Below are 27,359 nucleotides of genomic sequence, written 5' to 3'. Positions count from 1 at the left end.
TAGTCTATGACGTTCCCTGAGTCACATGGAGTGTCTGTGCAAAATTTCGTGATTGTAAATGCGACGGTGCAGATTCCTTTAGCGGATACACACACACACACACACACACACACACTGAGCTTTATGTATTAGATTAATAAATTCTGTTTTTTTTTTACCTTTTGTGGGTTTTTTCTGTGAACATTTTATCCTTGTGTGTTTGAAGGAGGAGGGGAATACACCAGATGAGAGAGAGGATGAATATTTTAGTTAGGTGAATGGTGACAGCTGAGGAAAGGGACTGAAGGAGATGTGAGGGAATATGGTCACTGGTGCAGGTAGGAAGGTTGTCTCAGAACTGGGACTTGTATTGTATGTACTGTGTATATATATATATATATATATATATATATATATATATATATATATATATATATATATATATACACACACACACATACAATACTATGTTGTTGGAGAACATTTATAATGGGTCAACTAAATGCATCTACAGATACATTTTCATACAATTTTATATTATTTATTAGACTCATTGAGTTAACCAACATTATAGATGCACCATATACACTATATACAGTACATAACAACACAGGGTGACGTAATGTTCAATAATTACTTAGTTCTAAATATAATAAACTTATTCAACTTTTATGGATTGTAGAAATAAAAATCACCTGTTTCACCCATTGAATTCTATATACATGTAATGTGCCTGAGCGTAAAGGAACCGCTACACCGACCTCCAAACCAGAGTCCTGCACACACTGAGGAGCTGATCATGTGACCCCTGACTCCTCCCCTCCATGTGACATCATCACAGGTCCTGGAAGCACAGAGCAGCCATATATCTAGTGTGCGGCTCTGCAGGAGGAGGTGTGTGGAGATTCCCCATTACTGGGCTCAGGCTCCATACACATTAGATGCTGGGGGAGAACAGTCGCTCTATAGAAGAGAATCCTCCTGATTGCCCCGTGAAGGATGGATATGGACAGGGACAAGATGGCGGAGAGGATATTACACCTCACCCTAGAGATCCTCTTCCGGCTTACTGGAGAGGTGAGAGATTCTGATGACGTCACATTACACCATTCTTATCTATGGGAATAACAGATGGACAGAACTGGAGAGGTGAGGACTCTGGAAATGTCTGGAGTGAGATTTCTTACTGTGTCTCTCCATAACCAGGATTACACAGTAGTGAAGAAGACCTCTAGTGAGCGCTGTCAGGCCCCTGTGTCTGAGGGATGGGGAAGACCCCTGAGCCCAATCACGGGGCTTCCACCTCACCCCCCGATACATGAGGACATCAATGACCAGAGGATCCTAGAACTCACCTACAAGATGATTGAGCTGCTGACTGGAGAGGTGACACTGCTGGGAATGCTGGGACATTATACAGTAACGCTATGAAGGGATCGGGGGTGACGGTATCATTGTATGTGTCAGGTTCCTATAAGGTGTCAGGACGTCACCGTCTATTTCTCCATGGAGGAGTGGGAGTATTTAGAAGGACACAAAGATCTGTACAAGGACGTCATGATGGAGGTTCCCCAGCCCCTCACATCACCAGGTAATAGACAGGACTAAATACACACGGCCTATAATTATCTGTATGTAAGGAATGAATTCAGTCCCTGTGTGTGTCTCCTCCAGGTCTATCCAGTAAGAGGACCACACCAGAGAGATGTCCCCGTCCTCTTCTCCCACAGGACTGTAAACAAGAAGACCCCGATGTTCCTCAGGATCATCAGGTAGATGGAGAGAAGGGGCCATGAAATCCCCCTATGATGTGTAGACGGCTGTGAAGGTCTTGTGCTCAGTCTTGTTTTATCCTCCAGTATTATATGTGTTATACTTGTGTAATGAGAGCGGTGGAGATGGCAGGATTAGAGCTGATCATAGATGGGACTTCTCCATCTGTCTGTGACTTTTACAATATTTGTTTCAGGGGGAAGATCTGCCCCATATTAATACTACAGAGACATATGTGAGGGGTGATGAGCGGAGTAAAGAGGAGATTCCTACAGATAACCGCCCAGGTGAGTAGTGACCACTAAATGCAGAGAAGTCACAGATTCTTCTCATTCAGCAGCTGCTACAATGTGGGACTAAGAAGAACGAACAAAACTTATTACCGTGTTTTTCCAAAAATAAGACACTGTCTTATATTTTTTGTGACCCCCCCCCAAAAAAGCACTAGGGCTTATTTTTGGAGGAGGTCTTATTCTTGGAAAAACACGGTTGGGGGTAAGTTTACCCCCCAAAAAAGCAGACCCCCCCCACTTCCCAGGAGACTCATACTCACCAGACCAGGATGTCTGCGTGGTTCCAAGGTCCTCCTGTGATCTCCGGTTGGTGCTGCACGCCGTCCTACCCTGCTGCTAACTGACACGCTGACACACACAGCAGATCTCAGGCACACACAGCAAATCACACAACACACATAAACACAGCAGATCACACACGGACACACACACAGCAGATGACACACACACAGCAGATGACACACACACAGCAGATGACACACACACAGCAGATGACACACACACACACACACACACAGCAGATCACACACACACACACACAGCAGATCACACACACACACACACAGCAGATCACACACACACAGCAGATCACACACACACACACAGCAGATCACACACACACACAGCAGATCACACACACACACACACACACACAGCAGATCACAAACACACACACACACACAGCAGATCACACACACACAGCAGATCACACACAGCAGATTGCAGGCACACACACACACAGCAGATCACACACAGCAGATCGCACATATACACAGCAGATCACACACAGCCGATCGCAGGCACACACAGCCGATCGCAGGCACTCACAGCCGATCGCAGGCACTCACAGCCGATCGCAGGCACACACAGCCGATCGCAGGCACACACAGCCGATCGCAGGCACACACAGCCGATCACAAGTACACACAGCCGAACGCAGGCACACACAGGCGAACGCAGACAGACACACAGCCGATTGCAGACACACACAGCAGATCACACACACACATCATATCACATCCAGCACTTACGGCCGCAGGGAATGAAGCAAGTCACGTGTCCTGCCGCAGGTCCTGTTCGTGGAGCTGCACCGCACTGCCTCTCCCGGCGAGAAGAGATCAGTGTCGCTGGATGAGGTGAGTGTTTATGCGATCCGATGTTTGTGTGTGTGATCCAATGTTTGTGTGTGAGATCTGGTGTGTGTGTGAGATCTTGTGTGTGTGTGTGTGTGTGTGTGTGTGTGTGTGTGTGAGAAAGCTGATGTGTGCGATCACTGCAGGTCCTGCTGCTCGGCGTCTCGTGAGTGTAATTGCCAGGTGCCGCTGTGTATAATGAAGTGTCCTGCAGTAACTGTACTTTTTTAGCTGCACGGACACTTCATTATTGATCCGCGACTAGGGCTTAATTTCGGGGGAGGGCTTATATCTAACCTTTCTCCGAAAATGCTGAAAATCCCTGCTAGGGCTTATTTTTGGGGGAGGTCTTATTTTTGGAAAAACACGGTAAACTAAATATAAGGTGTAAGAGGTTTCCCGTACATCCTAGACACGGGGAATGTGCAGTTTATAGTGGAATGAATACGTCACATATAAAATGTTTTTGCAAAGTGAACACATATTTCATAAAAATATATGTATATAAAATGGATCTAAAAAGTCTACACACCCTTAATAAAATGCCAGGTTTTTGTCATGTAGGAAATCCTACCAAGAAAAATAATTTTAGAATCATTGTGTTAGATTGTGAGGCATCTCTTGGCTACAGTGCCCTCTTCAGGTTACCCACACATTTTGTATTGAATTCAAGTCTTGAATCTGGCTGGGCCATTCCAGGACTCTCATGTTTTTCTAGTGAAACCATTCTTTAGCTGATTTTGATGGTATGGCCATTGTTGTTGAAAGGTGAAAATCCTCTTCATCTTCAGCTTTTTAGCAGAGCCCTGAAGGTTTTGTTGTAAAGCTGACTGATATTTGGAACTGTTCATAATTTCCTCCACCCTGACTAAAGCCCCAGTGTCCAAAAGAAACTGCCGCAAAGCATAATACTGCCTCCACCGTGCTTCACTGTGGGTGTGTTTTTTGGTGATGCACAGTGTTGGCTTTGCCCCCACATGGTTTTTACAGACGTAATGTAGATTTTGGCAAAACATAGCTGGGCTTGAATATTTGTTTTTCTTTGTAAAAAAAAAAAAAAAAAAAAAGGCTTCTATCCTGCCACCAAGGCTAAATAAACATTTGAACAGTACGTAGATTGTTGTTGCATGCAGTACACATCCAGTACTATTCTTGCAGGCCTCTTGGTAGCCAGAACAATTTTTTTTTATCTAAAAGCTTGGAAATTGTTTGAAATTCTTCCCCATGCCTCGGATTTGATTCGGCCGTCTCCTATGATGTGGTTCGTTTCTCTCTCCACTGAGCCACAGTCAGCTTTGATCCCCTTCCTGGTTCTGAACACTTTGTTTGTGTGTTCATTGCCTTTCTGCCAAGTGTTTCCAATGCTGTAATTTAGTCTGCCCTATCACGCTGTGGTGTAACTATTTTTTTTTAAACTTTGAATTTTTATTGAGATTTTCAATTTACGTTTTTCATACATAAAATAAAACATAAAATTCACAATTCTTATCGAACCTAGACAAACAATGACAGGACAGGTGAGGAGGGTTAGGAGGGGAGAGGAGAAATAGGAGGGAAGAGGGAAGGGTTTCAAGAGTCCATGCTCCTTCCATAGGACCCATAGGCCTCAGTCTCACAGATCCTCCTGTCCCGCAAAGTAGTCCCATGGTGCCCACACGGCCTGGAAGCGGTCAACTGTGTCATGCAATAGTGCCGTGAGATGTTCCATGCGTCTAACGTCCAGTAATCTATACTTGAGGCTCTGGAGTGAGGGTGTCCCTGGCTGCCTCCAATTCTTTGCAATTAAGCATCTGGCCGCCGTAAGGATGTGGGACAAAAGCTTAGAGGCCGTTTTTCCCAATCCCCCATTCCCAAGACCCAGAACATAGATCAGGGGATCAAGATCAACCTCTATATATAGTACTTTATGGATCAACCCTCTAACCCGCTCCCAGAAGGGGACTATCCCTGGACAGGACCAGAATATGTGCAGAATGGTGCCCCTGCCTCCCCCGCATCTCCAGCAACAAGCCGGTATGGAGGGGTCTATGCCATGAAGGAAATCTGGAGTGTGGTACCAAAATAGCAAAATTTTATAGATATTTTCCTTATATAGTGTGCATATTGACGTCTTGGCGGCGTTTCCCCAGATTGCTGCCCATTCCTGAGGAAGTATCCGCCTTCCCAATAGAGACTCCCATTTCCGCATGTATGGAAAAGACCCCTCGGGCCCCTCCCGTGAATCAGAAAGCAAAATGTAAATTTCCGAAATCAGCCCCTTAGTATCAGTGCCCCTTCTGCAAATTTTCTCAAAATCTGTGGGAATCGAGGCCCCTGCCCTGCCAAACAAGGAGCCAGCCAAGTCTCTGATCTGCAGATATTGGAAAAACTCTCGATTAGAGAGAGAGAATTTATCTCTAAGGTACTCAAAGGAATGGATCTGCATTGTACTTCCATCTATAATGTCTGCAAATCTGAATAGACCTGCCTTGAGCCAGGGGTGCACCATGTCCGACTCCAGACTGCTTGGGAGCAAGGGTTGGTATATGAAGGACACCAGAGGGGAGCAGGGGGATGCCAAAGGAAATCTTCTAATGCAAAATGCCCAGAGGTCCCTAGTGAACTGCATCGGTCCAAGAAGAGGGGGGGGCGAATCACACTGGGCCGGGGGCCACAGGAGCGCGTTTGGATGTATAGGCGCCAGCCAAAGTTTTTCAATCTCAGTCCACCTGTTGTATGCCCAAAGGGACACCCAACAGGGGATCCTCCTAAGATGGGCCGCCCAATAGTATTTTAGGATGTCCGGGACAGAAAGCCCCCCCCCTGTTTCTCCGAGCCATCAACACCTCCCTGGCCACCCTATGACGTTTGTTACACCAAATAAATCTAAGGATAGCCGCCTGAAGAGACTTCAGCTCCTTTATTGGTACCTTAACTGGGAGGGTTTCAAAGAAATATAATAATTTTGGGAGCAAGCTCATTTTAACCGCCGCAATGCGCCCCATCCACGAAAGAGGGAGGGGCAACCACTTGCTCAAAAGAGTTCTCAGCTCTCGGAAAAGGGGGGGGAAGTTAAGGTTATAGAGGGAATCATAAGTAGATGTGAGGTTAACCCCCAGGTACTTGACCGCATCTGTCTTCCAACGAAACTTAAAATTCAAACGCAGGTAATCCAGGGCCACCGGGTCGAGATTCAAGGGCATTGCCTCCGTTTTGCTAGAGTTGATCTTATACCCCGAAAGGCTCCCGTACCTACCCAAGGTGCACATTAAAATTGGAAGGGACACATGGATGTTAGTAAGTGTAATGAGCACATCGTCGGCAAAAAGTGAGATTTTAAACGGTTTATTCCTGACCAGGACCCCCGAGATGTCTGGGTTGCTCCTGACCGAGGCCGCGAGGGGCTCTATGCATAGTGCAAAAAGGAGGGGGGACAGGGGGCACCCCTGCCTGGTGCCATTGGAGATGAGAAAAGGCTTAGAGATGTGGAGGGGGAGTTTGATAGAGGCCGTAGGAGCGCTATACAGGGACTTCAAGGCCCGCATAAAGCCACCCGAGATCCCAAAGACCTCCATTGTCTTGAAGAGAAAAGGCCACGCAAGGCGGTCAAAAGCCTTCTCTGCATCTAGACTCAACACCAACGCCTGTTGCTTCGTCCAATTTGCCACATCCACCAGGTCTATGACCTTCCTGGTGTTGTCCCCCCCCTGACGGCAAGGGACAAAACCCACCTGGTCTTTATACACGAGTTGGGGCAACCATCGATTAAGCCTGGCCGCCAAGAGCTTGGTGAACATCTTCAAATCGGAGTTCAAAAGGGCTATTGGTCTATAATTAGCAGCACAGTCCAATGGGTCCCTGGGTGGCTTGGGCAGGAGGATTAAATGGGAGTGTAGCATGGATGGAGGGATAGGGTCACCCTGAAGGAAAGAGTTAAACAAGGCGGCCATGTGTGGGAGGAGCTCCGCCGCAAACACCATGTAATAAAAATAAGTAAAGCCGTCCGGGCCCGGTGACTTCCCGCCAGGCAGGGCTTCCAGAACTTGCTCCAGTTCCTCTGTAGTAATCTCTTCATTCAAAGCCGCGGCTGCTCCGCAAGGCAGTGAAGGGAGCTCAAGGGCCGAAAAATAGTCCCCAAGTGCCCCAGCCCCGCGCGAAGCCATGCCCGGGGGAACCGGAAGGTTATAAAGCTTGTTGTAGTAATTGAAAAAAATGTCAGCTATTGAAGCGGGGTGATAGTGGATAGTGCCCTTTTCGTCGCGCAGAGCCTGAGGGCATGAGGATGTAGCGCGCTCCTTAAGCTGCCTGGCGAGTAAGGTATGAGCCTTATTACTCCTTTCATAGTATCTTTGTTTGGAAAAGGTTAGCAATTTTTCTGCTCTGCCAATTGCCAAGTCTCTCAACTTTTCCCTAAGGCTGATGACTCTCCTAAGAATAGTCAGTGATGGGGCAGCCGCCAGTCTCCCCTCCTGTAGCTTAAGATGGGCCGTTATAGAGTCCCGCTGGCTTGTGGCATTCTTTTTAGCCCTGGCGCCCTCTCTAATGCATAGTCCCCTCATCACTGCCTTGTGAGCTTCCCAGAGTGTTGCCGGCGACGTGACCGTGCCCGTGTTCAACTGAAAGAATTCGACCAGTTGCTTATTTAAAAAGGCCCTAGTGTCGGGATTTTTGATCAGAGATTCATTAAGGCGCCAATGCTGAGGCCTAGGTCGAGGACCATCTTTCTTGAAGTCCATTATGAGTGGGGAATGGTCTGACCACGTAATGGATCCCATTTCCACCCTCTCAAGACGCCCCAGCAGCTGTGAGTCAATGAAAAAATAGTCTATTCTGGTGTGCGTCTGATGCGGATGCGAGTAGAAGGAAAAGGCCTTCTCTCCCGGGTGGTCCACCCTCCAAGCGTCGTATAAAGCCCCTGATCTAATGAGCCTACGAAAGTCCCGGGACAAATTTTTCAAAGCACCCGATGGAGGGTGTCCACCCACAGAGAGTCTGTCGGCCACCTCCGAAAAGGGGATGTTAAAGTCTCCCCCCAACACCGTAGAGGCCGGTGCCAGTCCTCCTATCAGATCGAGTATTTTCTTAAGAAAGCGTATCTGTCCTTCATTAGGTGCATAAATGTTGGCCATTATGTGCGGGGATCCCCCCAGTTGGCCCTCCAGAATCACATATCTACCCTCTGGATCGCAGTGAGAACCCGTAATTTGTAGAGGACAACTGGAGGATATTAAAATAGCAACTCCCCCCCTCTTGGAGCCCGAGTAAGCCGAGTAATGGATGGGAAAGCGGTGGGACGCAAATTTGAAAGTGTTTGATTCCACAAAATGTGTTTCTTGGATAAAGGCTATGTCTGCACCTGATGTTTTCAGTTCCTGTAGCAGCAATTTCCTCTTACGGGGTGAATTCAGACCTTTTACGTTAAGAGAGATAATGCGGGTCATATCTAAAACTTAGAAGTAAGAAAAAGCTAATGGCACACCTATACCGTCGGGGGCATGACTTCCCCTGTGAAGCCGGCCAGAGGAGATGGTCCATACGACAAAGGGCCGCAGCTCCCAGGGACTCTAGAAGGGGTGGTACCTGAAAGGACACATAAGGAAAAAACATCGGGGAGGGGGGAAGACAAGGACAAACATAGAAATGAACATGAATTAAGAACATTAACCAAAATGCATAAACCTTAGGCATAGATTCCCGGGGGGTCAACCCGGAAGGGAGAGACCTAGAGGGAGGTTCCCCAACCCGTCTGAGCTAAGAGAGCCACCCACCTCACTCCCCAGTAGCCCTCCCACGGGGGTCAGTCCAGTGGGCACGGGCCCGTGCCAAAAGGAAACAAGGGAAAAAAAAACAAAACAAAAAACCTCAACCACTAACTCCAAGTAAGGGGACCGGGCTCCCGCCAACCCCCCCTACCACCCACGGCATCATTGTGGCTACAGCCCCCCCCCTTATGCAGCTCAACAGACCCAGAGGTCCGCAGATGACACAATGGACAGTCAGAGGCTTGCTGTAGAGAGAGTCACAGTATCACAAAGCATGCTCAGCCACTGGAACTCAGAGGGTATAAGAAATAGGCACCAACCAGGTTAAGAAGTGTCCTCAACGGTGAGCCGGGGAGGGGGGCGACCCGCGGCCCCTACCTCCTCTCCCCCCCAAAGCCCCACGCCCTCCACCCCTCACCTTGGACCACACGGGAGGGGGCGGCCCTTCCAACCTTTGCAAGTCCCAATCTGGGATACAGACCGCTGGAATGTCCAGTGCTTCACAGAACAGAGTGGTATCTGCTGGAGTGCGAAGGGTCGCCGATTTACCCCCTCTGCGCGCTGTTAGTGCAAACGGGTAACCCCAGCGGTATGGAACCTGGTGCTCCTTCAGGCTCGTGAGGAGGGGTTTGAGGTGCCGCCTTTTCTGGAGTGTGATGCGAGAAAGATCCGGGAAAAGCTGGATTTCCTTGCCATTGAACACAGGTGCCGTGCGCCTCATTCTAGCCTTAGCCATGATCAGTTCTTTGGTGGAGAAGTCGTGAATGCAACAAATGATGTCCCGGGGTTGGGTGGATAAATTCTTCGGCTGTAAAGCCCTGTGTGCCCTGTCCAGCTTGATGATGTTAGAAGGGGGAGCGTCCAACACTTCATTAAAGATGGATTGTAGTATGGAGTTTGTGTCCTCGGGCCCATCTGACTCTGGGACCCCCCTCACACGGACATTGCAACGGCGTCCTCTGTTGTCGAGATCCTCTATGTGAGACTGCATATCCTCCATTATTTTTTGTTGCGATGTTGCCAGTTTGTGTAATTCTGATACATGGGATCTGGTGATGTCATGCTCTTCCTCCAGGGATTCAATTCTGCTAGACAATTGCTGCAAATCTCTCCTCACTTCAGCTATTTCTGACCTGCAAGTTGCTTTAACCTCACGTATGAGGCATTGAAAGTCCTCTTTAGAAGGAAGTTTACTTATGAAATCATGCATGTCCTTATAGAAGGTGTCTGGCCCTTTAAGGTGAGCACCTGCAGTAATAGACACTGGAGTTTTAGTCTGGTGCTGGGGAAGCTGGGAAGGTTGATCTCCACACCGAGGCCCAGAGGGGGGAAGCAGGCTGCTCTGTTCCCTGATATTACCAGCTGTGGCTGCAGTCCCTTCTCCCGGCAGTGGGGAGGGCTGCCCCCCGACCTCCACCTTATCTCCCACAGCCACTATGTGCTCCTGGGCCTGCTGCTGCTGTGCCTGAGGATCCGATGCAGTGCAGGGCTGCTGAGCCAAGGCATTCCCTGTTGGAACTGCTGCAGAGATTCCTCCACTTTCCCCTGTGTCCCCGCTCACCCACTCCTCCTTCTCTTGCTGCTTAGCAGGCCGGGCCAGTGCCTCCATTTCCCCTCCATGCTCCTGGAAAGATGGCGTCCGGGCCTCCCCTGGACCCTGTTCCAGGCCCAAGAAAGTATCCAGCGCCGTGGTGTGCAGCGGGGGGGCCACCGATGCCTGCTGCGATGGTTTAATCCTCCGTGGTCCCATCCTGAGAGCCGGTGAGTAGGTTTGTGCTTATGATAAGTGCTGATTTAGCTGAGGGTCAACAGGAGCTCCTCTTCCCCACGTCCACTCAGCTCAGCATCCTGGACACGCCCCCCGTGGTGTAACTATTTAAAGCTTTCCCAAGCTTCCATTTCTTGTTGGTAATATTTCTGAAGTGAACCCTGCTTGGAACTAAAGCATGTTTGCCTAGTGTTTCTCCTTGTAGATTATTAGTTTTGGTTCACCTTATTTTCACTCTGCACCTTCCCCAGGATTCTTAAGGAGGTACGTGGAACTCTTGATGGCCGCTTTGGAAGAATTATTGTACTTCTTTATTAATTGGCCTCTCCCTCACTAGAGTTTCCCCTCTACAGTCCAACCTTAATACAGCAGCCAGGGTCACCTATCAGGCTAATCTTTACTCAGACGCTTCCACTCTGTGCCAGTCATTGCACTGACTGCCCATACATTATTGGATCCAATTTAAATTGCTTGTTCTCACCCACAAAGCTCTCCACAGCGCGGCACCCCTCTACATCTCCACCCTCATTTCAGATTGTCACCCTACCCGTTCTCTACGCTGCTCAATTAACTTCCGCAAAACATCCACACTAATCCGAACCTCCCAATCCCGCCTCCAAGACTTCTCCCAAGCTGCAGCAAATCTTCTGGAATGCTGTACCCCCAAGAAATTAGGACTAACCACAACATACACAGTTTTAGATGCTCCCTAAAACATCTTTATAGAGCGGCCTATACTGTTCCCTAATCGAAGTCCATTCATATACAGCCAATCCACTCTTTCTCTGAATATATTTCTCCCTCAAACTCCACCGAAGCCAAAAGCACTACAAAGATTGGCTTGTGACCGGCTCATGAACACTTTATCTATCCCCCACTTCTTCAAAATGGCTGGACCATCATTGTAAATAAGCACCTGTATTTTGTGTTGCCCCCGCCTCATTGTAGAGTGTAAGCTTCTATGAGCATGGTTGTCACTGTTTTTGCTTTAATTATTGTCTTTTCTATAACTGTTACTTATGACTGTATATGAGGCTCTGAATTGTAAAGCACTACGGATTATTTGGCGCTATATAAAGATTTTTATTCTTAGGAAGCAAAGGTCTGAGTGGTCATCTGAGTCATCTAGTTAGGGTTGTTTCAGTCTGCACAGGGGCCTATAGGGACTGTGCAGCAGGGACCTCCTAGTCTGTACAAGAACTGGGAGGGTCAGGTGTAGTAGTTTTAAGTTAGACTTCATTTTACGTTACTTTGCATGTGTGTACGTCAGTGCACATAACATTTATGCGGTGTTTTCAGCTGTTTATGGATGATTGCTTTTGCTGTAAAATGCCCAATATGGTTGTCCGGAGGAAGGAGTCAGAGAGACTCTGAAACGCGTTGACAATCCACTCTTTAGTGAGATATCGATCCTTGGACTCTACAAACACTCGTGGATATTGCAGCAGCTGGTACTGTCACATTAGTGGTTGTGTCACACACACCCATAACAAGAGAGCATTACTCCTCTGTACCCTGTGCTAACCTGGATAAGACCCTATTCACACTACGTTTTTATATCTAGGAAATCCTCCTGGATCACCAAAACTTTAAATGGGGTGAATCATATTTAGTATAAATGCTGGCGGCCATGTACTGACTACTATTCATCATCAGTGTAAATGTGATTGTCTAATTCTGAACACAACCACATCCCCATTATAAGAGGGTGCTCACACTTTTGCAACCAAATTATTTTAGCCTAATTTTCTCTCAATTATTTTTTTTTTTTATTGAATTGGAGACTTTTACATTTTGTAGTGATTTTCTTTTTGGTAAGATTTTTTTTTTTTTTTTTTTTTTTTTTTTTTAACAGGGGAATGTGGACTTTCTATATCTACTGCAGTTATTCCCTGTGCTTGTTAGATGGGGAATGTGGACTTTCTATATCTACTGTAGTTATTCCCTGTGCTTGTTAGGTGGAGAATGTAGACTTTCCATATCTAGTGTAGTTATTCCCTGTGCTTGTTAGATGGGGAATGTGGACTTTCTATATCTACTGTAGTTATTCCCTGTGCTTGTTAGGTGGGGAATGTAGACTTTCCATATCTAGTGTAGTTATTCCCTGTGCTTGTTAGGTGGAGAATGTAGACTTTCCATATCTAGTGTAGTTATTCCCTGTGCTTGTTAGGTGGGGAATGTAGACTTTCCATATCTAGTGTAGTTATTCCCTGTGCTTGTTAGGTGGGGAATGTAGACTTTCCATATCTAGTGTAGTTATTCCCTGTGCTTGTTAGATGGGGAATGTGGACTTTCCATATCTAGTGTAGTTATTCCCTGTGCTTGTTAGGTGGGGAATGTAGACTTTCTATATCTACTGTAGTTATTCCCTGTGCTTGTTAGATGGGGAATGTGGACTTTCCATATCTAGTGTAGTTATTCCCTGTGCTTGTTAGGTGGGGAATGTAGACTTTCCATATCTAGTGTAGTTATTCCCTGTGCTTGTTAGGTGGGGAATGTAGACTTTCCATATCTAGTGTAGTTATTCCCTGTGCTTGTTAGATGGGGAATGTGGACTTTCCATATCTAGTGTAGTTATTCCCTGTGCTTGTTAGGTGGAGAATGTGGACTTTCTATATCTACTGTAGTTATTCCCTGTGCTTGTTAGGTGGAGAATGTGGACTTTCCATATCTAGTGTAGTTATTCCCTGTGCTTGTTAGATGGGGAATGTAGACTTTCCATATCTAGTGTAGTTATTCCCTGTGCTTGTTAGATGGGGAATGTGGACTTTCCATATCTAGTGTAGTTATTCCCTGTGCTTGTTAGGTGGAGAATGTAGACTTTCTATATCTACTGTAGTTATTCCCTGTGCTTGTTAGGTGGGGAATGTGGACTTTCCATATCTAGTGTAGTTATTCCCTGTGCTTGTTAGGTGGGGAATGTAGACTTTCCATATCTAGTGTAGTTATTCCCTGTGCTTGTTAGGTGGGGAATGTAGACTTTCCATATCTAGTGTAGTTATTCCCTGTGCTTGTTAGGTGGGGAATGTAGACTTTCCATATCTACTGTAGTTATTCCCTGTGCTTGTTAGGTGGGGAATGTAGACTTTCCATATCTAGTGTAGTTATTCCCTGTGCTTGTTAGGTGGAGAATGTGGACTTTCCATATCTAGTGTAGTTATTCCCTGTGCTTGTTAGGTGGAGAATGTAGACTTTCCATATCTAGTGTAGTTATTCCCTGTGCTTGTTAGGTGGGGAATGTAGACTTTCCATATCTAGTGTAGTTATTCCCTGGGCTTGTTAGGTGGGGAATGTAGACTTTCCATATCTACTGAGGTTATTCCCTGGGCTTGTTAGATGGGGAATGTAGACTTTCCATATCTAGTGTAGTTATTCCCTGTGCTTGTTAGATGGGGAATGTGGACTTTCCATATCTAGTGTAGTTATTCCCTGGGCTTGTTAGGTGGGGAATGTAGACTTTCCATATCTACTGAGGTTATTCCCTGTGCTTGTTAGGTGGGGAATGTAGACTTTCCATATCTAGTGTAGTTATTCCCTGTGCTTGTTAGGTGGGGAATGTGGACTTTCCATATCTACTGTAGTTATTCCCTGTGCTTGTTAGGTGGGGAATGTGGACTTTCTATATCTACTGTAGTTATTCCCTGTGCTTGTTAGGTGGGGAATGTAGACTTTCCATATCTAGTGTAGTTATTCCCTGCACTTTGTAGGTGGGGAATGAAGATGGAATATGTGCAGTTTGTAATATAATGTACAGAAATCACTGCTCTTGATTTCTCATTTTGTCTTCTTTTCAAGTCCACTGCGTTTTACGTATTTTCAGAAATCTCATTGACTTGTTGCAAAAGATGCTCAGTGTAAACTGATGTAATTTCCAGGTTTTTGATTCCCACTCTTTCAATTTATGTTGTTGGTATAGGTGCGAGTCTCACTCTGAAAGGGTGAAATGTGCAGCTTACACACATATGTTGCATAATGATATCTGCAGCTGTTACTACTCCGGGTGTCATAGGTGTTCTCCCTTGCCGTTTTTTTTTTTTTTTTGTTTTAGAAATGGGCCTGTGATCTTTTAGAGGGGTCATTAATGTCTTACTATGCTTCCAGCTTTAACTTAATGGACTATTAGAATAGTTAGACTTTTTATAAAAGTTGGATGCAGAATTTAGGTTCACCACCACCTCTCGGGGCCGGGAAAAGTATGGGCTCAGGTCCACTTGCGATTTTCATGTGCGAGTGCAATCCGCAGGTTTCCCGCAGCAGCTCCCCAGTATCCGCAGCTATCCATTGCTGTGGTATTCCAGCAAAATATCTGCTGTAAACCTGTGGACATTCGTGCGACTTACCTGCGGAAGTCGCGGCCTCTATCTCCATAGAGGAGAGGCGGGACTTCCGCAGATATTTCTGCAGGAAAAATAGACATGCAGTTACGGCTGCGGGACATCTGCAGCATATTCCGCAGCCGCACATACCGCATCATGGACACAGCACTCCCCATGTCTCATAGGATAACATGGGGAGTGTCTGTACATGCTAAAACCTGCAGATTTATCTAGAAAATCCAGATAAATCCGCAGGTTTTCTACGGATAAATCCGCGGGTACATGGTCCCTTGGTTAGGATACTGTCTAGGCGGCTTTGGTAACCATAGCATGTATTTCTAATGCATGTCGTACGGTCAATATGTTTTAGATATCACTTTGTTTTGGGCTTTTAAAGGCTTTCATTAAGTTATATTTTAATTCGCACTATATTTGCTTTTTTCTATTGAATTTGGTGGGTCCTAGACTGGTTAATATACTAGTTTATTTCTGTTGTGTTGTTTATCTGAAATGTATTTATGGAGCTTTTGTGTTGTTGTTAATTAATTTGCAATTCAATTTTTACACTTTCTACAAAGTCAGAGCTTCTTCATACATAATCGTACTGCTTATCCATTCTGCAGTAAAATGCATGTGGCTGTCAGAGATTGTGCCAGATAGACCCCCCCTAATAGTACTGACTGACAGGCTCATTAATGATTCTCCACTGTGGGTCCTACTACAAAATAGTGGTGACCGACACTCTGAAACATGAACCTAGGAAGATGCTAAATTCAACACTGAATTGGGAATCTGCTAGAACCGATCGTGGTGGCCTTATATCATTATCTAGTGGTCCTTGCTCTGTGGTCTTCAGTTAGAATGTGAACTATTTTGTCACCAATATGTTAGTAAATAATTGAATTTTGCAACATGACTTGCAATTATAATGGACATTTAATATAGTTAAAAAAAATTGCCAAGGTTATAGTGAGGAAAAAAAGTATTTAGTCAGCCACTAATTGTGCAAGTTCTCCCACTTAAAAAGGTGAGAGAGGCCTGTAATTGACATAATAGGTAGACCACAACTATGATAATAGCAAAATGAGAAAACAAATCCAGAAAATCACCTTGTCTGATTTGGCAAATTTTTTTTCAAAATTATGGTGGAAAATAAGTATTTAGACAACTGTAAAACATGCAAGATTTCTGTCTCTCACAGACCTGTAACTTCTTTAAGAGGCTCCTCTGTCTTCCACTCATTACCTGTAGATAAGCTAGAAAAGAGAAGCGCTGATAGGGTTTTACCAGATTAAACACACGGTTAGCAAATGGTAAATGCACTCACCGATTGAGGTTGTGAGAGGTCACAACCACCACAGATAGCATGAGATAATGGCGGCTGCTGCGGCCCCACGTGTTTCAGACTTCAAAGTGGAGAGAGAGAAGGGGTTAAACCCGCGCAATCCGCCAGTAATCCAGAAGGACATGTTGATAAATGAAACAATCTTTTATTTCATGGGTCTACGCGTTTCAAGGTCTAAGACCTCTTCTTCAGGACCAGAAAATCAACACTCTGAGTGTTGATTTTCTGGTCCTGAAGAAGAGGTCTTAGACCTTGAAACGCGTAGACCCATGAAATAAAAGATTGTTTCATTTATCAACATCTCCTTCTGGATTACTGGCGGATTGCGCGGGTTTAACCCCTTCTCCCTCTTCACTTTGAAGACTCATTACCTGTAGTTATGGCACCTGGTTGAAATTGTCATCAGTATAAAAGACACCTGTCCACAACCTCAAACAGTCACACTCCAAACTCCACTATGGTGAAGACCAAAGAGCTGGGCTACAAAAAAAATTGTAGCCCTGCACTAGGCTAGGAAGATTAAATCTGCAATGGGCAAGCAGCTTGGTGTGATGAAATCAACTGTGGGAGCAAAAATAGAAGACATACAAGACTACTGATAATCTCCTTTGATGTGGGGCTTCACGCATGATCTCACCCTGTGCGGTCAAAATGATCGCAAGAGTGGTGAGAAAAAAATTCCAGAACCACATGGGGAGACCTAGTGAATGACCTTCATAGAGATGGGACCGCCGTAACAAAGGCTACCATTAGTAACACTACAGCGCCAGGGACTCAGATCCTGCAGTGCCAGACGTGTCCCCTTCCTTAAGCCAGAACATGTCTGGGCCCATTTGAAGTTTGTTAGAGAGCCTTTTGAGTATCCATAAGGCCATGTGCTCATGGGAGCTTTTTGCTGCGGAGTTTTCCACGGAAAACCTGCGGATTTTTCTGGATTTTCCAGATAAATCCGCAGGTTCTAGCATGTACAGGCACTCCCCATGTTACCCTATGGGATATGGGGAGTGTCTGTGTCCACGCTGCGGAAAGTGCGGCTGCGGAATCTCCTGCGGAGATCCCTCAGCCGCACCTAACTGCATGTCACTTATTCATGCGGATTTACTTGCGGAGATCCTGGCCCTCCGCTATGGAGATAGAGGCCGGGACGTCCGCAGGTAAATCGCGTGAAACTCCGCATGTTTCCCGCAGCTATTCCGCTGGAAACTCGCAGTTAAAAATAGCTGCAGCTGGGGGGCGGAGCTAGCCGATGGCACACTGAGACGCTGTAAGAAGGAGCTCCCACATACCAGCGGTGAATTCTCACACTTCAAAGGCACTCACCGGGTCCAGGATCAGTAATGGCACGCAGGAGAGGACGGGGGACGAGTGTACAGACTCCAGAGGGGGAAGGTACAGATATCACCCGCTTTTTCGGGACCTCAGCCTCCCAGCCTGATACCTCTGCTCTCTCCAACATGGCGCCGGCAGACACTGAGGCAGGAGATAACGCTCAGCAAACATGCAGTGGAGCGACCTCACTGTCTCCTCACATAACAGCAGCCAGCTCAGCCATAAACATAGATAAGGCACAGCAGGACACTACAGAACGGAGTGTTGAAAACCCCCTGTCCCAGCCACAAAAGCGACTGCCAGATAAACTGCAGGCAGAGCAGGGCCCCAGCTCTGTGATACAGCAGACCCCAGCAGCCATGGGAAGCAGATCTGTGACACCCGGAGAGGAGCCTGTAATACCACAACAACAGCACACATCACCTAAAGAACAAAGACTCCCCACCTCCAACACCTCCACCCGCAGAAACAAGGGAGAGAAGAATAAATCAGACCAGACACAGGAGCAAGAAGAAGATTGGGATTGGAAAGCACATATCAGATCAATTCCAACCAGGCAGGAAATGGACTCTTTGCTGGGGAAACTGAGGGAATCCCATAAGCAAGACATGGCCTCTATACAATCAGAAATCAAACAGATTGGTCAGCGTGTAGCAGCTACAGAAGAGGTGCAGGAACAGGTATTTTCCCATATAGAATCACATCAACAAGTCCTATCAGAGCACACGGCCCAGATACAGGACATTCTGACCCACTTAGACGATATTGAAAACAGACATCGCCGTAATAACTTAAGAATTAGAGGTCTCACAGAAGCAGTGGCACCACCACAGCTGGATGAATGGGCACAAAAATTCTTTACCCGTCTCCTCCAACGCGACCCAGAACAACGCATAGAACTGGACCGCATCCACAGATCCCTAGGCCCCAAATCTCCTGATCCGGCCAGACCAAGAGATGTGATATGTCGGGTCCACTTCTATAAAGAAAAGGAGGCCATACTACAAAGATGCAGAGAGAAAGGAGCGGGTACATATAAAGGGACACCTCTGATTGTCCTACCAGACCTAGCACGGAGGACACTGCAACTACGCAAGGCCTTAAGACCACTACTCCAATCCCTCAAAGATAAGGATGTTCCATATCGCTGGGGATATCCGTTCCAACTCACAGCAAAGAAAAATGGGAAGTCGGCGGTCTTCCGGTCCTTGGGAGACCTCCCCAACTTCCTAGGGACTTTTGAACTGCCTATGATCAGCCTGCCAGATTGGCCAACCCCGGGGGGCCCTGCACCCTTACCACCAAGAGAGCACTGGCGACAAGTCCAGAAGAGAAGGGGTGGAGGATCCCCCCGTGATATACACCGCTGAATATCGCTGACCATCCAAAGAAAAGGACAAAAACTTCTTGGAAAACCAGGAGGCGAGATATAAATTGATTGTATTGGACTGCTTACCTGTTCATAGAGCGTCATGTATCAGTATCTTCTCTCCTCACGCTTACTTTCCTAGTCCCCCCCCCCTTTTTTTTTTTTTTTTTCTTCTTTTCTTCTCTTTCCTTCTCTCTCTCCCTACTCCCCTCCACTCGCCCCCTCTCCCCTCCCCTTATACCTCTTCCTTCGTATCATTCCCACCTTGCGTCTTCCTCTTCACACACCTTCTATGAGCGCACTACTTCCTACAAACTAACTCTACTCAACCCATTTTCCCTCCCCAGCACACATACTTACAAAGGACACATGCCCTACACTAATTTCTACCTCCTTCCTCTCCCCCCCTCTTAGACATGCTCTCTACATACACCACTCCATACGCCTCCTACACTCCGTCCTCCCACTTCTCCCCACGTCCTTCCCCCTGGTCCTTTGCCCTACACCACTTCATATTTATTTTATTTTTTTTTTATTTTTTTTTTTTTTATTGTCTCACTCAATCTGTTGCTCCCCCTTTCATTCTTTACATCTGGATCTGATACTGAGCTCTGGTTTAATGGCATTTTATATTGAGTTGATAGCCTCGTGTTCTCCTCCCGATGTGCGATCCATACCCAAAACACACCAAGTAATTGGGGGTGTGGGGGAGGGGAATGGAAAAGTGATTAATCACTACTAGACTGTATACGTTGATTGTTATTCATATTACTTGTGGGCGTTCGCCGCAGAAGGGAGTTCCTGAAAGACCGTAGGCTTTCCCGCACCTCTATTAGGGACGTGGCAGAGTGCCACATTAGACAATAGTCTACCAGTAGATACCTAAGATCAGTAGGCACCCTAGTCCTACTTAGCTTATCTAATTTTACCTTTCACCACTATCTTATCTCTGCTCTTTCTCTTCTCCCCTTGGTTTTCCCTATACCCTGCCTACCCTTTTCTGTGATGTCGCACCTCACCTTTTGCACTTACAATACTAAAGGCTTAAATAAACCCGAAAAGAGAAGTCAGATCCTATATCGCCTGCACAGGAAGGGAGTTAAAATAGCCCTATTTCAAGAGACACACTTCATAGCCTCCAACACTCCCAACTGTAAAACCAAGAATTACCCGACATGGTTCCATGGCCCACACCCCAACAAGAAGGCATGTGGGGTTTCCATTGCTTTTCACAAGACATTCCAGCCAACAGTTCTCGACACGCTCACTAGCCCGGAGGGACGCTGGCTATTTCTTAAAATATCTTTCCTGAATAATACTTATACAATCGCTAACATCTATTTCCCAAATCAGGACCAGGTATCCTTTGGAGTGGAGACTCTGGAGAAGCTGGCAGAGTTTGCGGGTGGCACCTGTATCATCTTGGGAGGAGACTTCAACCTTGTGCTGGATCCAGCCATGGATTCGTCCTCTGGTAGGTCTGCAATCCCCTCCTCGGCACTACGCAGATTAAAACGAGAACTAACATCCCTTAAACTAGTCGATCTTTGGAGGGTCTTACATCCCGGAGTCAGAGACTACAGTTTTCATTCCACAGTTCATAATAGCTACACCAGACTAGACCACATTTTCATATCCCACGACCTGCTAGACAAATCCCCGGGTTGTTCAATGGATGTTTTTCTCTGGTCGGACCACGCACCAGTATATGGGGAAATTGGGGTGAGAGATATGGGGGGGGTGGGACACACATGGAGACTGAACGACAACCTGCTCAAGAATGAGCAATGCCTGGAGGATATTCATAAAACCATTGCAAACTTCAAAATAGATCATATGGCAGATCCCACACCTGCCCCGGTCAAATGGGAAGCGTTGAAATGTATGATCAGGGGGGTCTGCATATCCCATGGATCAAGAATTAAAAAAGAAAGTGCAAGGGAACTAAAAGAACTGTTAGCACAACTAGGCCATAAAGAAACGATAAACAAAACCAAATCCAGTGACACCATTAAAACGGAAATTTCTACTATCCGCCACCAAATATTATCTATCCTTGACCGAAAATCACTGTGTATCAGAGATAAATTTCGTAGGAATATCTTTGAGTTTGGAGATAAAAGTGGACGATTGTTAGCCAGGACCCTTCACCCCAGACAGGCACAAACCCCAATATTAGCGTTAAACTCACAGACAGGTACCCAGATTCATTCCACCCCTGACATATTAGAAGAATTCAGAAACTACTATACAAAACTTTATAACATCCCATCCCCACATACCCCATCATCTGATGCGAGACATCGCGACATTTGGGAATACTTAAACAAATATGCCCCAGACCCCCTTGAAGATGCGGTAGCTGAAGACATAGACGAGGATTTCTCAGACACAGAGCTAAGCGATGCCATTAAAACCCTTAAAGTGGGTAAAAGCTCTGGTCCTGATGGGTTCACCCCCCGGTTTTACAAAATATGTGGAGGGGCCTGCAGCCCTATAATGCTGAAAGCCTTCAATTCCATAACCAACACATGCCAGTTCCCTAAACAGACACTCCAAGCCCGAATAACTGTAATCCCCAAGCCTGGCAGGGACCCACTGACCTGCTCTAATTACAGACCTATCTCACTAATAAATGTGGATATTAAATTGTACTCTAAAATGATAGCCCTGAGACTAGGCCCCCTCATACCCAAACTAATCCACAAAGACCAGGTGGGATTTGTCCCAGGGAGGGAGGCACGGGACAACACTATTAGAACCCTGTCCCTAGTGGCCCAGGCACGTCAGCGTCAAATCCCAATGTGCCTCTTGACAGTAGATGCCGAAAAGGCATTTGACAGAGTCCATTGGTTTTTTTTAGAAGCCACGATGCAGGCAATCGGCGTCCGTTCGCGCTTACTACAATGGATAAAAGCATTATATCACGAACCAACGGCACAAGTGGGCGTGAACGGACGCCTGTCAGCTCCATTTAATATTAGAAACGGTACCAGACAGGGATGCCCCCTATCGCCATACCTATACATCCTGGTAATGGAATCCTTAGCAAATGCACTCAGGGAAAACCCTTCGATAAAAGGGATACAGATAGGACAAACATCGCATAAATTAGCACTATTTGCGGACGATCTCTTGATATATGTGACACAGCCGAAGACTAGTTTGCCCAACATACTGCAGGAGTTTGAGATCTTTGGCAGACTCTCCAATTTTAAAGTAAACCTACAAAAAACAGAGATCTTAAATGTATCGCTACCATCCGTAGAAGAGAATACTCTCAAACCCGCCTTCCCCTTTAAGTGGGCCAGCAATTACATTAAATATCTGGGGATCAGGGTTTCTCCCAACCACCAAGATCTATATAATTACAATTTCCCAGACCTTTTAAAAAATATCCACAAAGACCTCATAGCATGGCATAACCTCCCCATTTCCTGGTTCGGCAGGGTCAATACAATTAAAATGGATGTCCTACCTAAAATACTATACCTGTTTCAAACTATCCCACTGAACCTAGGAGAAAATGTCTTCCTCAAGTTAAAGAAGATGATCAGCAATTTTATATGGCGTGGCACCAAACCCCGACTGAAATACTCAATGCTGACTAAATCTCGCTGGGACGGAGGGGCGGGGCTCCCGGATCTTAAAGCTTATCACGCAGCAGCGGTGGGTGGTTGCATATTGGATCTCCTGCACAGTAAAGACAGAAAATTGTGGGTGGAGATTGAATGTGAACTATGCCCGAATATGGCACACGGAATCTTCTGGTTGTCATCTAGAACTAACCTTGGGACCCTGGGAGTTTCCCCGATCCTCTTGTCCCTGGCTACAGCGTGGAGGACAGCCAATAGACGATATAGATTGACAGGAGAACCGGGTCCTATGACGCCTCTGGTGGGCAACCCCGCGTTTCAATGCTGGTTTCACGAACCTCATCCCAGACTGATTTCAACGCCAATGGGAAGGATTCCACGAGTTAAAGACGTAATTACCCAACAGGGATGCAAACCACTGATATCCCTGCTTGGAGACCGGCCACGGGAACCAGGTTACTGGTTCCAATATCTACAACTACGTAGTTTCATAGATTCTCTGGCTCCGGGATCTGAGATACATAAGGATCTGACTCCATTTGAAAAACTATGCTTCCTTAGAGAAACACCCCCTCACATAGTCTCAATAATCTACAACATAGCAGTGCCCGAGGGGGGTGGAGGAGACGACTTGCCTGACTACGTTAGACATTGGCAAACAGAATTGTGCCAGACTTTTCCCAAGGCACAATGGTGTAAGTCATTTAACCTAACACATAAATCCACCATTTCTTGTAGAATGCAGGAACTCAATTATAAAATCCTCTCACGGTGGTATAGGACACCCGCCAGACTACATAAAATGTTCCCAGAGGTATCTGACGCCTGTTGGAGGTGCAAGACCTCAGTGGGCACAATGCTACATATCTGGTGGACCTGCCCAGGGATACAGGGTCTTTGGAAAGATGTCTTTGCTCTCTATAACCATTTACATCACACGGAAGTGACACCCTCACCGGAAGTGGCCCTCTTATCAATGTATACAGGGGCAGTCTCCAAGGCGAAGAAAGGCTTGCTCTCGTACTTTATGATTTCAATGAGGCAAATCATACCGAGGCATTGGAGATCCCCCTGTACATTGAGGAGAGCAGACTGGGTAGAGGCTATGGATAGCCTGCGGCGTCTGGAGGAGTTGAGAGCGTTTGACGAAGGGAAAGACTCCTTGTGTTTCTCGGTTTGGTACCCGTGGCTTCAGTATAGAGAAACACAGCAATTCCAAACCTGGTTACTCACAGGCGCTCTATCACAATAAATATTCAAGAAGCCGGGATGGGCTCCCGGACACAGGAGTGGCGCGGCATCACAATACAGACCTTCTCCCCCCCCCCCCCCCATTTCCCCATGTCTTCCCCTCCTTCCCTTTTTCTCTACCTATCTTTCTCTCCCTCTCTCTATATCTCTTTCTCACCTAATTGATATACATAGGGTCATGTTTTCATACCTATTGAACCAGACTATACAGAAGGAGTTGCCTTTAACACTTTACACAGAAAAAATATAAAGATAGAAGATTATTACATGTTAAAATTAAGATGTTCTATAGGATGTTTTACAGATTTTACCTTCCACATGATTTGCGATACATTTCATAGTACCATACGTTTTACGAGACTTCAAGACATAGGTTATTTTATAATCTTCATATGCTGTAACATTGGGTAACATGAAAGACCCTTATGCATTTCTTATCTTCTGTTATATGAAAACTTTTGAAATAATAAAGAAATATTAAACGAAAAATAGCTGCAGCTGCCGGCGGGCAGCTGCGGGAAATATGCGGCCGTACCTGCGAATATATCCGCAGGTACGAGCGTCCCGTGGGCACATGGCCTTAGAGTATTGGGAGAATGTCATGTAGTCTGCTGAAACCGAAGAAGAACTGTTTGGTAAAAACAAAACTTGTCGTGTTTGGAGGAGACAGAAGAGTTGCATCCAAAAAACACCATACCTACTGTGAAGCATGGGAGTGGCAACATCATAGTTTGGGGCTGTTTCTTTGCAAAGGGACCAGGATGACTGATCTGAGTACTTGAAAAAATGAATGGGGCCATGTATCGTGAGATTTTGAGTGCAAACCTCCTTCCATCAGCAAGGGCATTGAAGATGAAACGTGGCTGGGTCTTTCAGCATGATAATGATCCCATGTCCACCGCCAGGGCAACAAAGGAGTGGCTTCGTAAGAAGCATATGAAGGTCCTGGACTGGCCTAGCCAGTCTCCAGATCTCAACCCCATAGAAAACCTTTAGAGGGAGTTGAAAGCCTGTGTTGCCCCGCGACAGGCCCAAATCATCACTACTCAAGAGGAGATTTGCATGAAGGAATGAACCAACATACCACCAACAGTATGTGCCAACATTGTGAAGACTTACAGAAAACGTTACAGAGAACCAAATACTTATTTTCCACCATAATTTGCAAAAAAAATCTTGCCAAATCAGACAAGGTGATTTTCTGGATTTGTTTTCTTATTTTGTCTCTCATAGTTGTGGTCTACCTATGATGTCAATTACAGGCCTCGCATCTTTTTAAGTGGGAGAACTTGCACAATTAATGGCTGACTAAATACTTCCCCCCCCCCCCCCCTGTATATTATTGAAAAAGTAATGTGTTTTTCTTAGCAGGTGACGGTATTAGGAGATCAGAGGGATTTCTGACTTCTTCAGACCTTCAATCATATGATCTTGGCGAGCCACAAGACACATATGAAGAACATTACGTTACCCCAGCTGTATCCTCGGTGCTTCACAACAGAGATCTATCATCTGATCCTATTAAACAGATCCTAGCTCTTGATTCATCACAGATTATTAAGGAACATAAAAGTCACAGAAGGGATGCTAGAACTACCAAAGGAAAGAAGATGTTTTCATGTTCAGAATGTGGGAAATGTTTTGCATTTCAATCAAATTTTGTTACACATCAGATAATTCACACAGGAGAGAAGCCATTTTTATGTTCAGAGTGTGGGAAACATTTTCAAAGTAAATCACATCTTGTTACACATCAGAGAACTCACACAGGGGAGAGGCCATATTCATGCTCTCAGTGTGGAAAAGATTTTAATCAAGTATCAAGTTTTCGTTTGCATCAGAGAATTCACACAGGGGAGAGGCCATATGCATGTTTAGAGTGTGGGAAATGTTTTACAATTAAATCAACTCTTGTTAAACATCAGAGAATTCACACAGGGGAGAGGCCATATGCATGTTCGCAGTGTGGAAAAGATTTTAATCAAATATCAAGTCTTCGTTTACATCAGAGAATTCACACAGGGGAGAAGCCATATTCATGTTCAGATTGTGGGAAAAGTTTTGTGCGTAAATCAGAATTGGTTAAACATTCAAAAAGTCACATAAGGAACTAGCTATATCTATGTTGAGAATGTGTTAAATGCTTTTCTTTCAAAACAACTCTTGTTAAATATCAAAGCGCTCACATATATGAAAAGCCGTTTTCCATACACAGAATGTGGGAAATGATTTAGATTTAGATTCAAATTAATTTCTTTTTATCATAAATTGTCTTTTTATGTATAGGAGAACTCATAAGAGGAGGCGGCGTATTCATGTTCTGAATTTAATGTTTTTTCAGCCATAAAAAAACGTAATCTTTACAAATTTTGTAAAATAACATTTTTTTTTTAAACTTGTACAAGAAAACATACAGTGGCATGCGAACGATTGAGCACTCGTGGTCAAAATTACTGTTATTGTGAACAACTATGCAAGTTGAAAATTAAATTATCTTTAAAAGGCATCAAATTAAAGATGACATTTCCTTTTGTAGTTTAGGAAAAAAAAATAATCTTTTACATTTTTAACCCCTTCATGACCAATGACTTATTATTATGTCATTGGTTGTGTCCACCCGGTTACAACTGACTCTGGTGGTGTCTGGTGGCCTGCAGTAATACCCACACGTCTGCTTATCTGTTAACCCCTTAGATTGCGCTGTCATGCGACGTTTTTAAAGTCCCATGGAGTGGATTGCGCTCTTTCCCACCGCAATTGGCGGCCCCATGACAAAATCATGGGGCACCAATGTGTTACCATGACAGCACAGGGTCAGATGATAGCCCTTCCGCTTTCATAAGTTACTTCCTATAAAAGTATGCTGTGGATAAGAAATGCAGAAAGGACCCTATCTGGTGGGATTTAATAAGACAAACAGGTAAGGTACTCACCTGTAGAATTTGTGCCAGTCACAACTCCTACATAAGCATAAAATGGCGTCTGCTGCAGCCCCGGAGTGATGTGTTACAGATGTGGAAGAAGGAAACCGGGATATGCCGCGCTGACATCAAACATCCAGAAGTTGATTAATTTCTCTTTTATTTAATGAGGTCTACGCGTCTCGGAGGATGCAGCCTCCCTCTTCAGGACAATTATTACAGAAAAATCAACCTCCTGTTGATTTTTCTGTAATAATTATCCTGAAGAAGGAGGCTGCGTCCTCCGAAACGCGAAGACCTGATTAAATAAAAGAGAAATTAATCAACTTCTGGATGTTTGATGTCAGCACAGCATATCCCGGTTTCCTTCTTTCACATCTGTAATAAGTTACTTCCGGTGAGAGCCGGCAAAGTGCTGACACAGGGGAGCAGGATTTCTCCTGATAAGAGCGATGTTGCAGTTTTGCTCTGATCAGGAGAAGCGATCATACTGTGCAGTGAAAAGTCCCCTAAGAGGAGTAGTAAAATAAATTAAAAAAAAATTA

At 45.5% G+C, this 27,359-nt stretch overlaps 1 protein-coding gene across 1 annotated transcript in view; it reads left to right on the top strand.

The window, feature by feature from the left end:
- Positions 1 to 26,906, top strand: part of LOC142313011 (uncharacterized) — an 82,149-nt gene extending 55,243 nt beyond the window's left edge. Inside the window, exons 9-12 of the mRNA XM_075351998.1 lie at positions 1,462 to 1,570; positions 1,654 to 1,751; positions 1,949 to 2,039; positions 25,262 to 26,906. Coding sequence (XP_075208113.1) covers positions 1,462 to 1,570; positions 1,654 to 1,751; positions 1,949 to 2,039; positions 25,262 to 26,007 — 1,044 coding nt within the window. The 3' untranslated portion in view covers positions 26,008 to 26,906. The remainder of the gene's footprint in view (positions 1 to 1,461; positions 1,571 to 1,653; positions 1,752 to 1,948; positions 2,040 to 25,261) is intronic.
- The last annotated feature ends 453 nt before the right edge of the window (positions 26,907 to 27,359 follow it).

Source organism: Anomaloglossus baeobatrachus, chromosome 5 (assembly GCF_048569485.1).
Source record: "Anomaloglossus baeobatrachus isolate aAnoBae1 chromosome 5, aAnoBae1.hap1, whole genome shotgun sequence".
NCBI classification, from domain to species: domain Eukaryota; kingdom Metazoa; phylum Chordata; class Amphibia; order Anura; family Aromobatidae; genus Anomaloglossus; species Anomaloglossus baeobatrachus.
The sequence above is the reverse complement of the archived record's forward strand: the minus strand, read 5'-3'. Positions and strand labels throughout refer to the sequence as shown.